We start from the raw sequence: 14,758 nt of genomic DNA on the forward strand, positions 1-14,758 counted from the left end.
AAAGCGTCAGCGTCAGAAGCAACTGAATAAGCCACTTGATATTCTCACTGAATCATCCATTTTTTACGAAAATTTGCTGCGCACACCTGACAATCTTAAATTCTTGATATTCATATATTTTATTTTTATTGTACATGTTACTAAACAGGTATGCCCATCATAATATTGTATTTCATTTTACAATTTTGTACTGACGTTACGCACGGTATTGCGTCGCAAGACGTAACATGTATAATTGACAAATGTGACGACACATTTTGTTATCAAGAGCGGAGAACCTACTCAATCGACTTTTATCAAATAAATACAATAAGCTGAAACATGAATGGTTCAAAATTTATCATGTAGAAGGCAATTAAGTAAGGATCGTTTTTATTTTCTGATCTGTAATGAGATGAAAACAAATGCAATTTTTTTCAATTTTATTTTGGATAGGATACATAGCAACCTTTAAAAAAATCTTGCATAACTCAACTATTATATTTGTATTTACATATGTTTCTCTGTGAACTTGTAATCATAGGTGGTTTTTTTTTATTTCTAATTTTTACATTTGAAAAATGTTAAATTAAAAATTTGTAAATTTCAAGTTTGTATGATGTTTCTTTCACCATTGGCAAGTTAATAAGAAAACATTGCCCTATATGGAATCGCTGAAGGAGAAGAACCCAGAAAGTGTCTATTTCAATAAAATAAATATGTACCTTTCTCCAACATCTTTAGGGCTTTTTTCTCCGCCTTTTCAAGTAGCTTCCTCCTCTTTTCTTCCTTCTTATGTTGTGCTTGAACATCCTTGCTGTACCTTTTCATTATCTTGTCTACTGCTTTGAAATACAACTGCACAACTTTTTCCTCTTCTTTAGCGATTTTCATTTTTATTATCTCCTCTTTCTTTGTTGTGCTTTTTTCCCGTTTTTTGTCCTTTTTTGTTTGTTTGCTAATATCTCCATTTAAATCAAAATTCTGGACTGTATCCTAATAAAAAAAAATATCCATTGTTTATGTAGTCCTAGATGTAATGCTTTTCTATTATCGTTTTGGGGAAATATCAATAATACCATATCTCATAAAACATTAAAAAAAACCAGGATTTTCCAAAATAGTATACAGAACCACAGATTTCAGCAACCAACATCGCCTTCCTTCTACGAACCAATAAGCGCGAAAATGTAGACAAAGAAGAACGAACAAAACACATGGCAAATATAGTCAGACTGTGTAAAAGCACAACAACATGTGGTAATAAGATTATACCAATTTTACATGCTCATAAACCTCCTTATGATATATCGTGTATAAAGTACAACAAAACTCGGCTATACTGCCGATTGGAAAAATCATTTATAAGACACATGCATAAGATAACAGGAATGACTTAAATATTGGACAGTACATTTGATCACACCCACTATGCACCAACACCCCACTCCGCAGAAGGAAAAAAAACATCATACTAGTATACATGCACAAAAACCTATGATGAAAATAGCCATGTTTAGTAAAGACACACAACATGCATGTAGTGGGTTTACACAAGTTAAAGTAGTGTACGTGCTCATAAGTTGTTTTTGAAGGTTAAACATACAATTGAAAACCTTCAAAGTACAGCTACCAACAAGATGACCACTTATAAGGGCTAAATTCGGAAAGCAGGATAAAAATTTGTTACCTCAGGACGCTTGCTACAACAGGTTCCATTAGCGATATTTGTTAGAGCATGTGTCACTATAGGACTTTTTATTAGAAGCCTGATATTTAGGGTAAACAACTGCATACCATTTACCATAGCTTCAGATTTTTCCAGTAGTATGTTTGTTCTTTTTAATGTTTGTGACATCGCTGCTTTGTCCAATGGTTTTAAATCCAGTTATGCAATATTTACTGCTGAACATTATTAAATTAAAAAAACTAGCATTCTATCAAACGTTGTTAAATCTTACATCAAATTGTAACACCGAATTGTGTGATCGTTTGGTAGTTTGATAATGTGCAATCAACGGACAACGAACAAGTTGTTTTCTTAACGTTCAGTGGCAAATAGTTTGTGCATACTTAAGACAGAGAAATGCAAAAAAAGAGGCCACTTAATAGTTCACAGTATATCAAAAGACTACTGTCATTAAGATCTTTCCCATTCTAATTTACCAATCTTAATTGTACCTTAAAAACATATCTGGCATTCTTCAGTGTTTTCTCTGTTGGTCCTAGAAAATGAACGAAATAAATAAACTTACAAACTAAAATATGAATAGAAAAATCAATCAATCTATTTCACCTCAATCAGCTTTTCAATTTGGTGTTCTTAGATAAACGATCAAACACTGTGCTGCTATTCAGCTCAGAGTTAATAACATAAATTAATAAGGAATTAGGCCGTTGGTTTTCTCGTTTGAATTGTTTTACATTGCCACTTCGGGGCCTTTTATAGCTGACTAAGCAGTATGGGTTTTGCTCATTATTGAAGGCTGTTCGATGAACTATATATATATATAGTTGTTAATTTCTGTGTCATTTGGTCTATTGTGGAGAGATGTCTCATTGACAATCATACCATATCTTCCTTTTTTATAAATCTATAGGAATAACTGTTGGAACGTATCATTTTAAATATTAAGCAAGAACAAAAACAATAAGCAAGTATACCAACTCAATTATGGAGAAGATTTCATAAGTATGTCTTACAGTGTTTCGTCCATTTTGCTAAGATTTAGCAAATAATTAATGAATGGCTATTTTCTATTTTGAATTTATTGAACCATAAAACTAATTTTTGGTTCAATAAAATCAAAATAAATTATTGCCATTCATTATAAATAAATTTCTATCAAAAATAAGGCTCAAAGAACTTTTTATATTATTTATATAAACAATAACAACATACACACATGTTGGCGTATGAATACACAACGTCAGAGTGGGCGTGTCGCCATCAAAATTGACAACATTGAAAATAAAACTAATAATTTTAACCAATCAGAAGACAGTAAAAACACCAAATTTATTTATTATATATATAAACTCAACTCACTAATATATAGAAACGAGGAGCAATGGAATGATTATTCAAGAAGTAACGTCATTACCTGATGCTGTCATTGATGCCTTCTGCTGTTCTGCTTCGTCTAGTGCCTCCCCCAAGTCTTTCAATATATCATCTATACATTGAGTGTCGTCTTGAACTGTCAATTCAATGTCTTCTATTTCTATATTTTCTTCCGCAGTTGTGTTCTGCTCTTTTAATTTATCTAAATGGAGAAACAGACCTTTGTTAGTCTTGTATGAATTTTAATTTTAGTTTCTTGTGTATATTTCAGAGTTTAGTATGACGCTCATTATCACTAAACTAGTATACATTTTTGTTTAGAGGCCCGCTGAAGCACACCTCCAGGTACGAGAGTTTCTCGCTGCATCGAAGACCCATTGGTGGCTTTCGACTGTTGTCTGCTCTTTGGTCGGGTGATGTCTCTTTGACACATTCCCAATTCCCCATTTCCATTCTCAATTTTATATATATCACAATGATGTTGAACATTGGGGAGATAGCAGGTATATTGTACATGATGCGACAACAACCTAACAGCTCAAATAAACAAAAGTATCTGATAAATTTAAGTTACCACTAGTATAGACGCGTGGCGATGTTGACCTTGACATATTGTAAGGCTTAGAAACAGAAAACCAGAATGACATTTTGTTTATCTGGGAAATGGTTCATTATTATGCATTGAGCATTTACTTAGGTTTGACTAAATACAAAAATATCTACAATTTGTCACATAATTTAGTTATATACCCAATAGCATCTTTATAGGTATATTTCACAAAACATAACGTAATCATTCATTCATAGGTTAAAGGAAATACTAGAAGTGGTCAATGAATTTACAAAAGAATCATGAGAGACGATCTTTATTTTGTTTTATATTCAGAAGTGTAAGCTAGGACAGGGGAGGGAGACTATATTTGACAGACATACCTAATTGCTTTATCAAGTCAGTTTCCCTATCCTCTGCTGCTCTAATATCTATTTCGACTTCTTCCCACTTTTCCAGAGTAAATTCAAACTGTGCAATACTTATAATGGCTTCAGATAAGCCCATCGCTGTCTGGTGTACCTTCTTTTCTTGGTATGTTAACTCCATACTTTTCCTGTTGATTGTGGAGTCAAATGATACAATTAAAAATGCACTGAGAAATCCATTGTAACCCCTCCCCTATATCCCCCTTAAAAAAATCTCCTTGCTTAACTATGGATAGATATAGGAAGATGTGGTGTGAGTGCCAATGAGACAACTCTCCATCAAAACAACAATTTATAAAAAAGTAAACCATTATAGCTCAATGTACGGCCTTCAACACGGAGCCTCGGCTCACACCGAACAACAAGCTATAAAGGGCCCCAAAATTAGATAGTATGCTTGTATTTTATAGGAATACTTAATGTATTGTATAAATGGAGACATAAATCTATGTTCATTCTTAAACATTCATCGAACAATGCATTTATTCAAAGTTTAATCAAATGAATCCATCCAAAATGTAAAGTTGCTAATTTCCATCTTTTCAAATGGCATACAAACCCCGAAACCACGATAACTGTAGTCAGAATTCAAAATTTATACATAACTTATATTCTTTTATCTTTATTTTCAAAAATCTAGTAAAATCGAAACTTAAGATCAACTTTGCTGATTATAATCAGATATATAAGGACCAGAACGACCAAACAAAGAGAAGCTTGAATTAGTTTTGCATGCCTTTTATCTGAAACTACTACTGCGGTATAATTATCTCGGATTTTATGGTCGAAAGTATATTCAACATATCAATATTGAGGGGGAGGACAGGGGGGTACCCTTCTCCCTTCTCCCACCCCTCTTCTCCTTTCTCCTACCCCTGTTCTCCTTTCTCCCATTAGAATAAAACATCTCCTTTTGAGATATTTTTTCTTGAAATATTAGAAAAAAATTTAAAAGGAGAGATATTTTATTTTTTCTCCTTTCTCCAACTTTTTCTCCTTTCTCCCAGCCTTCCTCTCCTTTCTCCTACCCCCTTTCTCCTTTCTCCGACCCCCTTTCTCCCTGTCTCCCTTACCCCTGTCCTCCCCCTCAATATTAGCAATTTGACACATCAAATTAGCACAAAATCTATGGAAGTCTAGAGGATTATCAGTAAATTAAAGATTTCTCATAAACACAACAATCTCAGTTCAAGACAATGAAACAGACAACTTACATTAACTTACACATGAGGAAGTCCTGAAGGTTTTAGAATAGAAAAAAAGAACAAAAATGAATAGTACATGGTTAAAAGGTACAATAAAAAAAAACTCACCACACTTCTCTTTCGATTTTGACTATCTTCTGAAAAGCTTCACGGGATCTATCTTTATACCTCTAAAATAATCCTTTTGCTTCTATCGGCGATACTTCGACGATGGCGTTGGCAGCGGAGATGTTTATGACGTCGAAAAGAATGGAATTAGCGCAAGCGCAACGTTTTCTAGGATTCTTATTCTGTGGTAAATGTTATCAATTTCGTACATGGTACTTTAATCATATCCAGCCTTACATAGCAATAGAGGAGTCCGTCCGTCCGTATGTTTGTTCGTTTGTAGTTTTGTCGCGTTTTTTTTGTATCCGCCTCTGCGCTTAAAAACTGCTGAACGAAACTTTATGAGACTTTGACTAAATATTACTGAAATTATTTACTTCTGTGCCTATAATTTCATTTTTATCATTTGACTACATTGTGTTAACTTTTGGAAGACATTATATTTGCACACTATAGTAAACATTTGTATCCGCTTCTCTGCCTAATTTACATGATTTTTTCGCAGATTCCCAACCATATAAAGCTAGCGTACTCTTTCTCATTGCTTTATTTTGAGGTTACCTATACTTTTATCCATAATTCGTCTAAAACCCCTTATAACAATTTATTTAAATTTCTCACAATTTCAATCATATCATTGTAACATGTCTTTTAATAATTTCATAAAAATCTTTGTTTTTTCTCTGTAGCCAATAATTGCTTTTGCTAGAGGTGGAAGTTCATTTTGCTAGCTCTGCTCGCAGTACTGCTATAGTTTTTATCAACATTGTCAGAGGCCTATTGCTAGTTTCTTTATCTTAGTTCATCCCGGTATTTTGTTAAGACTGATTTCATGACTTTGGTTCGCTCTTTCATATTATGTGTATAGTGTTGTTCGGACTATTTTAAGTAGATATGTGTAGTGTTCTGTAGACTGTTGTACGTTGGTATGTTTAGTGTTGTGTGAACTGTTGTAAGTTAATATGTGTAAAATCAATAGTGTTGTGTCTGTGGACTGCTATACGTTGGTCTGTTTAGTGTTGTGTGGACTGTTGTACATTGGTTTTCTTTTCGTCATTGTGTGTTGTCAGTTTTACGTTAACTCAATAATACAAGTTTTTGTGTATTTTTGTTGCATTGCATAATTTTTAAAACATGTATCCAGAGAAACTTATTTATCTTGAATCTTTACAAAATTTTGTTTTTGTTTTTCAATTTCTATGAAAATAAGGAGATGTGGTATGATTGCTGTTAAGGCACATCCACTCTAGAAACCAAAACCAAAGCAACGCTAGGACACTGAATGGCTTAAAACAATGAACAATACCTCATACCGTATAGCAAACTAAAAGGTTTCAAGATGACAAAATGGCAAAACAATTCAAACCAGAAAAACAAATGGCCCGATTAAGAATACAAAAATAAATGAAAACAAATATGACAGACAAGGAACAACAACAAGGCTGAGTGACAAGCTCCTGTCAATTTAGGAGTTTGGAATATAAGTGTCACATCTTTGGTTGTCTGTTGCATATATTACTTAGGAAGACCGTCTGAAGGATTTCAAAAATATACGCAAGACGTTTCATAGACGAACGAATGCGTCCTTTTTGAAAATGAGAACATTCAAGCAAAAGTGGATAATTTTTACATAATTTTTTCAAGATGCTTTCCCGATTACGACTGAAGGTATAGGTAAAAGTTTGTACTAAGAGAGAAAACTGTACACACAGTACTATATGTGGTCATGTTACTATGAGAATTTAGGGCAATATTATTGTATTTAATTGCTCCTGAAATATTTCAGGAACTCCACAATTCGATTTAAGGTTACACTGAAAACGATTTTAGGACATTCAGAATTTCTTATTTCATAAAATGGAGGTCCTGAACAAGTGAGGATGTATTTAAGGGCATACGATACAGTTTTGATCCCGTATTTACAGTTTGATGAAAATTTCTATATAGGCTAATTTTTGCCTGATTAAATCAAATATGTAAAAAAAAATATACCTTCATGTGCTACTTTTTGAGTTAAATGAGGTCGAAATTTTGTATATTTGCTAAAAATTCGAATTTCTGGCCGTATTTTCCTTTTCGAAAGAAATCCATAACTTTTTGTTTTAAAAGATAAACACAAATTGTTTTATGTTAAATAATTTGTAATTTCTGTATTTCATAAGTATCCTAAAGGATTTATGTCTTTCTTACTCAAAAATAAGTCATATTTATCAAAATTGTCATGAATTGAGAAAAAAAACGTAATTTTTTGCCGTATATTTATCAAAATTAAAAAAATTGCACTATTTACAGTTTTATAAAATTTGGTCCACATAATCTACCTGCAAAATGAAACAAAATGTCTTCTTAAAAAAGAGGGGTCCATGAACTCGTTTTCAAGTAAAATCAGTTTGAATGATAAAAACCAGTCGAAAACTGCATCTTTTCCCGATAAGTCACCGTTTGACGTCGCGAAAATAACATTTTACGTAAGCAACGTCATTACCTTCCCTGTAACTGTATCGTATGCCCTTAAATCGAATAATAGAGGTTCTGAAATATTTCAGGAATATAAATATATATTTAAAATATAATGATTTTGAATAAATCCGTGCCTCATGGGTATATGCATCCATTGCACTAGTATGAGGTTTTTTTAATCCAGCAATTTCGTTTTTATGTAACAATTTTTTAAACATGGGCAATTCAAGTAAACAGCTATCTCATTGGCAACCATACCAATCTCATCTCCTTATTTTTATGTATAAAGTCAGGACATTTTCTAACGAAAAGGTGACAAATACCAGGAAATAATAAAAACACTTGCGGAAAGTCTATTAAATTTCTTTTTACTTTTTAATAAATTTCATGTAAATTAACCACTTTAGAAGTAATAAACGGATACTTGTGATGCGGATAAAAGAATGATATTGTTATAGTGTATGAAGTGCAGTGAGGATAATGTATGGACATGTCAAATAATTTGTAAACACACGACACTTTAAGAATTATGAATGTTTTTCTGTAGTCTGAGGAAGGGCACATATCGAAGTAAAACCATATATAAAAATAGGGGAGAGATCCGTTTGCGCCAAAAATGCGTCCTTTTGCGCCACAACTTTTTTTCTCAAATGCTACGTTTGCGCCACAGGTTTTTAAATTTAGATGGTTTTATTTGCGCCAAAAATAAAACATACGATCGGACTTGGAACCGGCAGTGTAACACGACACATGTTTCCTTTTCTGAAACATATGTGTTTATTACTGCTGCTGCATGGGTACTTCCCAATTTAATGGATGTAGTAGCTTTTAACTTCTTTTTATTGTCCAAAAACACAAACATTGAAGGTTGAAATCCATAAAATAGTTAATAATAGTTCATAATAATAATAAAGCCCATACGCATGGTGGGAACAAAGCTCTGTGTCATCAACATTTGTGGCTAAAACATAAAGAGCATCTATTTTCTATATTGGCATATCTTTGTTAAGCATAGCAATAAGTTTTATTCTCTCTCTGTACATTGACTGTCTAATGCTGCTTAAGTCATTTAATTCTCTTCAGAAACTCGTCTTTATGGTGAAATATCTCCTAACATGTGATACCTTTTGGGGCAAAAATAAGAATACATATATAGTAATCATTAATATTTATGATAGATATATGTACAGGTACAAAATGTATATTGGCGCAAATGAGTTCCGAATATTGGCGCAATTGATACATTTTGAAAATAAAATTTGGCGCAAATGATACCCCTGAAAAACAGTAATTGGCGCAAAAGGACTGCTGCCAAAAATAGTTAGTTTTCAAATAAATCTTGAAAGGCAGGATACATTAAAGAATATTTCCCAATTTTTTTTTAATTTAAATAAAAGGGGGAGGGTCAACCCCAAATGTGCCTGTGCATTTTCCTAAAACTTTCAAAGTTTAAAAATTTTGTGTTTAAAAAATCTGTTAGTTAAGTAATATTATCGGTTGTCTTCTCAGTATGAAATGACAGATTTATAGCACTACTTAACCATTTAATAATTGAGAGAAGATATGAAATTTTCACTTTCTTGTGCATGGATCTAGGACTGATCTTTCAATTTTCCTACCTTATCTATAGGTTTCTGCATTTCACTATGTGAAAAATACAATATATTGAATCTTTGTTTGTGTGTGTTAGACACATTACACAACATGCATATTTTCCTACTCAAGATAATTATTAATACCCTTCTCTTGACCTTTATTATTTTTTGCTTGCATACACATGTACCTTGATGTATTCTGTAGAATGACATATTGTTAAGCTTCAAGGTACAAAATGCATTGCCATCATTTATGCAAACTTTGGATAACACATATCTTGACAATTTTTTTGGCAACAGATTTATATTATAACTTGCTTCATATCTGCCCTCTTTCATGTGTCTGAAGAGCAGAAAAACACAGTTGAAAATAAGCCATATATGAAAATTTCTTTACCAAATCAGGTTTTCACAACTTTTTTGCTTGTCAGTTATTTTTGATTTAATAAGATTTAAAATTAAGTTTTTTAAGTTGAATGGCTTTTTCTCTTTAAACTTGAAAACCTGTCTTATTGGCCACAATTTTGTGCAGATGTCTTTAAAATTCGAAGAGTTAAGAGATTTTAAAGAACACATCTATTCTACATAATTTTTTTAACTGATCCTTTGGTGACTTCTACTAAAGGTTTGAAGGTATGCAATGTCATTTTTCCAGAATCTAAGGTTAATCATAAGGTATTTACATTAAATCCATTAGATGTGTATTGATTGATATTTTAGTCTTAGATGCAGGATTTTTTTATTAGTTATTATTGGCTTTGAACTAGTTGTCAGTTTATGCAAGTACTGACAGATTTGTACTAGATAATATATTTAAGTACCCTGTTGCATCTGGTATATATGTGTTTTTGTTTTATGTATTTCTGCTTTGTATTAATTTGACAAGTTTTCAACTGATTTTTATAGTTTGTTCTCAAGTTGTACTGTTACACCACTGTCCAAGGATAGTGAAGGGTTGACACCTTCAAACTAGTTAAACCCTGCCACATTATATAGGTCCCAAGTTAGGAGCCTGTAATTCACTTGTCATTTAATGCTATATATAATACATGTATTTGATTTCTTTTGTTCATTATTTTGTACCTAAATCAGGCTGTTAGTTTTTCACATTCTAATTGTTTTAAATTTGTCATTTCAGGGCCTTTAAAAGCTGGCTGTGCAATATTGGTTTTGCTCATTGTTGAAGACTGTACAGTTACCTATAGTTGTTAATTTCTATGTCATTTGGTCTCTTATGGAGAGTTGGCAGTTATACCACAGCTTATTTTATATGACACATTATTCTGAAAAGGCAGACAAGTCTTTGCTCTCAAATCCTACATGACAGGTGCTTCCAGCAAATTTAAATTTTTAAGTCTAGTTTGACTCTGCCAAGGAGCAAAATCCAGAGCATAATCGTATATATTTAAAACTCTGTTGGCTGAATTTCAACTGTTCAGGACACTTTTAACCACTCACTAAGTATTGATGTTTACTTTTGAAAATGCTATCTAGCACACTTCAGCTCGGACATTGAAAATTCTTGAAATAACAACAAACAACAAAATCAGTTTACAAATATATTTTTTAAATTTGGCTTTCAATGCTAGTACCTCTAGTACACTGTACAAATAAATAATGAATACAAAAATGTACAGTCAAATCAAATATAACTATACAGTACAAACTTTCTGGTCAAAATGTACTACAATGGTTACAAGCTATTGCTACAGATTTAAGGTCTCTTATGTGAGGAAATTTCTTCATAGCACTGTGGTTGAACACATTAAAAGTTAAAGAAAGAAATTAATTGGGATTATCTCCCTTTGACTAACATAAACATTTTCTGAAATTTCATGTTATAGAATTATTTCTAAAGTATTTTGATTTGCTATTTTCTGTAAAGTAAAATGCTGTAATTTTCTATAACAACCATTTTGATTTTTTTGTTCAAATGTCTACACATATGAATTATACGAGGTAGCTGAATTTATACAAGAAAACTAAAGCCGATAACCATCTTATATAAAATAACCAGAAAAAAATTGTTTTAGTATATTATAAACATGTAACCAGATCTATAATACAGTTTTAGTAAAGCCTCTATTCCATAATACTGAATTCTAGTGGAAAGGCACATTTTAAAGGGTATTATTCATATATCTCTATGAGCTAAAAATAAGTTGGTGAACAAACAGGAAAGGGACATAATTTTAAGCATTTACTATGCTGGGGGTTGGTTATCATTAACAAATTTTCTACCAAATGAAAACTTCATTTCAAAATTTTATGCACAGCACATATCAACATTTAAAAGTTTTTTTTAAGAACAAAATCAAAAACACATAAATAAATGGATGTTTGACTATCCAAGTCATTAATGTTAAAATTAAAATGTAAACATCTAAAACTTTTACATATTTCTTAAAAAATATGACAAAAATGTGTGAAAAACATATATCAATGTTTTTTTTTGCAGTAAATGATAAATGAAAATATTGCTAAAAAAAATTGTACTAAACACTAAAAATTATAATGATATTAAAATCTTGTTGACAATCTAACCGTGAATCATTTTCAAATTCATGTTTGAAATTAATCATCTAAAAAAGTTACAGGTAGAAAAGAAAATACCCTTTACAAAATATGAAATATATTGCAAAACAATCTTAAATATTATACAAACATATAATCACAATATTGATGAAACTTTCCGCCAAAATAAAACATAATCGTGCAAATTGTACAGTCTTAACAAAAAAATATCACAAAAAGGCATGAACTTGTGTAAAATAAAACCCAAGCAGTCACACTGCTCAGTTTTACCAATGGTAATAAAAAAACGTAGAAAAAATTGCATACAAAATCTGTATTGCATACAAAGTAATGTTTTTAGCACTAAAGTTAAAAATAAGCACCAAGTTGAACTGAACACAATGTTACACCTCTGTTTGTTTGGGTTTGTTCCGACAAAAACACATCAGAAATTTACAATCAAAGTATGACTGGTTCCGATCCTCATGTTTACATATCAGATCTTTTGGTTTGACTTCAGAGTCCTACAAAATAAGACAAAAATGTTTAAATCTCACAGTGCATAACTTGATGCATTAGGAAGTGACTAAAATGGCCTATTTTATTGAAGCATTTTCTTGTGAGTCACTATTCCCATATTACAATATAATGTCTTCCTATGATGATCTTTATCAAAAAATGAATAATACTTGTTTACCTTTTCTTTTAATTGATTGTAGGTAGCTTAACATCCAGTGGCAAATATTTCAATTTTACCGGGGTTTTAATGTCAACTTGAAGTGTTTTTATTGAAACTGTATATAGACATCTTACAAGCATTTCTTAGAGGGTTTCAAATTTTGTACACTATGCTTTGAATGAGAAATATGTGTTCCAATACCATGTTAACGTCTTTAAAATACTGTAATTTAGTTTATATAAATGGAGAACTTTAAGAGTCAGCTAGGCTAACACCTTTCATTGTTAGAAATTCCTAACAAATTGGTAAAGTTGGCAAGTATGAATGGATAATTTAGACTTTTTAATATTCAAATTTCAGTATGTTCCAAAATTCTTCGAAAATTGGCCATACCTAAATTTCACAAATACTTTCACCAAAAAATACATACCTGTAATTCATCCTGTCTTCGTCTGCCCAATCTTTCAACATCATCCATGTTATATGATTTGATCTCAAATGGTTCCTCTTTTATTTTCTGTATTTGTCGTGTATCAACCCAGGCTTTTGACGAGGGACTTTTCTTCCCTTCACTGTCAGATCTAGCAGGTGCAGATCGACTTCTTCTTGAACCTAGGTAAATAAAAATTTGTAAAATCATCATAAGGAAAGTGTCCATGTATTCGTATCAATAATTTATAGCAAACAGAAGGGTAAATTCACAAAAACCTAACATCAGACAATTTTCATTGTAATTTTCTAATTTGCTAGAGTTATCCCCCCTCTATTGGTATCCTATATGTTTCTGAGTTTTGAACAAGACAGTTTGAACTAATAGAATTAATCGTGTATGTTAATTAACATGGATACTGTAAGAAATGTTTATTCATGTAAAAAAGTTTTAGATAATTAAACCCTTATTACATAACTTTAGTTTAGTTTCTTGTGATATATCTTATCTGATTTTAAACATTTATTTTTTACATGTTAATTCTGAAGTACTGTCTTGATAAACTTCAATAAGTCATTTTAATTACAAGACAGATAATTTGAAGAGAATTTTTATGTTTCTGATATTTAATTTATGTGTTCTAAAGACGGTCTAAGTACTTTTGTGCGATATCTATTTTTGTGCATTTGGTGAGTGATAAACATCATGAAATTTAACAGCCTACCAAAAGTACATTTTAAATATATTTCTTGAATGAAAATCTATGACTGAATTCAAAAAACAATGTTCTGACAATTTTACAGGCCACAAAAATTGTTGCGACTTAAAGAAAAATGTATTCTGTTCTCAATTACAGACAAGTTGAAGTACGTGTTCAGTACAAAGTACTGTTTTATGAATAAGACCTTATCATAAGTAAAAATCTTTTACACAAAATGTCACTTAAATATACATCAATGATATAATATATCACTATCTGTTATTCGTAAGAATTATAGGTCTGTTTACGGCTTTTTAAAAATTGATCTGTATCATTAGATTTTCTGTATATTATTTTTCTGCATAAATTACGGATGTAAATATATATTATCAAGTAGTAAATCTTTACAATTTGTTTGTAACCACGAAAATAAATTTCTTAAGTGGAAATTACACTTTTTCAATTTGATGAATGGAAGTAACGGAAACAATTTTGTATTAATGAATTTGAACTCCGCCAACTCCACTTTTATTTAGAAGTAATAACATCCTGCCTGCTTATCAAATATCTTTATGATCCGTTTTCATATTTATGCTCGCAATGTATTTTCTGCATCTGTCTGGCTTTCAAAAAGTTTTGACCTTGATGTTACGTGATGAAGCTTACTATACAAATTACATGTATCATATGCAACAAATTTTGTATGATAGCCAACATAAAATTAATTTAATGCTCTTTTAAATTGCTTTCCATGGCTTCTTGAGAAAGATTTAAAACAAAATTTAATTTCAATATAAAGCTGTCTTTTTTCTACAAGATTTTACTCTCTTCAGACATTTGCTCTCCCAATTGAAAACACAAAAATCTCTCTTCCTACATTTTGTCCTAACATAAACCTTGAAAAATGTCATGTTTCAAATATGTCATTTTTTTCAGCATTGAGATAGCAAATCTATTACATGTACTTGTAATTTGGAAGAAAATATGGTATTCACTTTGTAACATGTTTTGAGGAGCATGTGTTTTGTAGATGTATGAAGTTGTGC

The 14,758-nt window shown here is 31.2% G+C and overlaps 1 protein-coding gene across 8 annotated transcripts in view; it reads right to left on the bottom strand.

The window, feature by feature from the left end:
• Positions 1–10,935: 10,935 nt before the first annotated feature.
• The window catches only part of LOC139516124 (kinesin-like protein KIF26B), a 122,258-nt gene continuing 118,435 nt past the window's right edge, over positions 10,936–14,758 (bottom strand). For all 8 annotated transcript variants that reach the window (XM_071305990.1, XM_071305988.1, XM_071305986.1 and 5 more), the window contains 2 exons: positions 13,013–13,194; positions 10,936–12,427 (listed from right to left, as the gene is read on the bottom strand). In XM_071305990.1, coding sequence (XP_071162091.1) covers positions 12,308–12,427; positions 13,013–13,194 — 302 coding nt within the window. In that variant the 3' untranslated portion in view covers positions 10,936–12,307. The remainder of the gene's footprint in view (positions 12,428–13,012; positions 13,195–14,758) is intronic.

This window comes from Mytilus edulis, chromosome 3 (assembly GCF_963676685.1).
Source record: "Mytilus edulis chromosome 3, xbMytEdul2.2, whole genome shotgun sequence".
Lineage (NCBI taxonomy): Eukaryota > Metazoa > Mollusca > Bivalvia > Mytilida > Mytilidae > Mytilus > Mytilus edulis.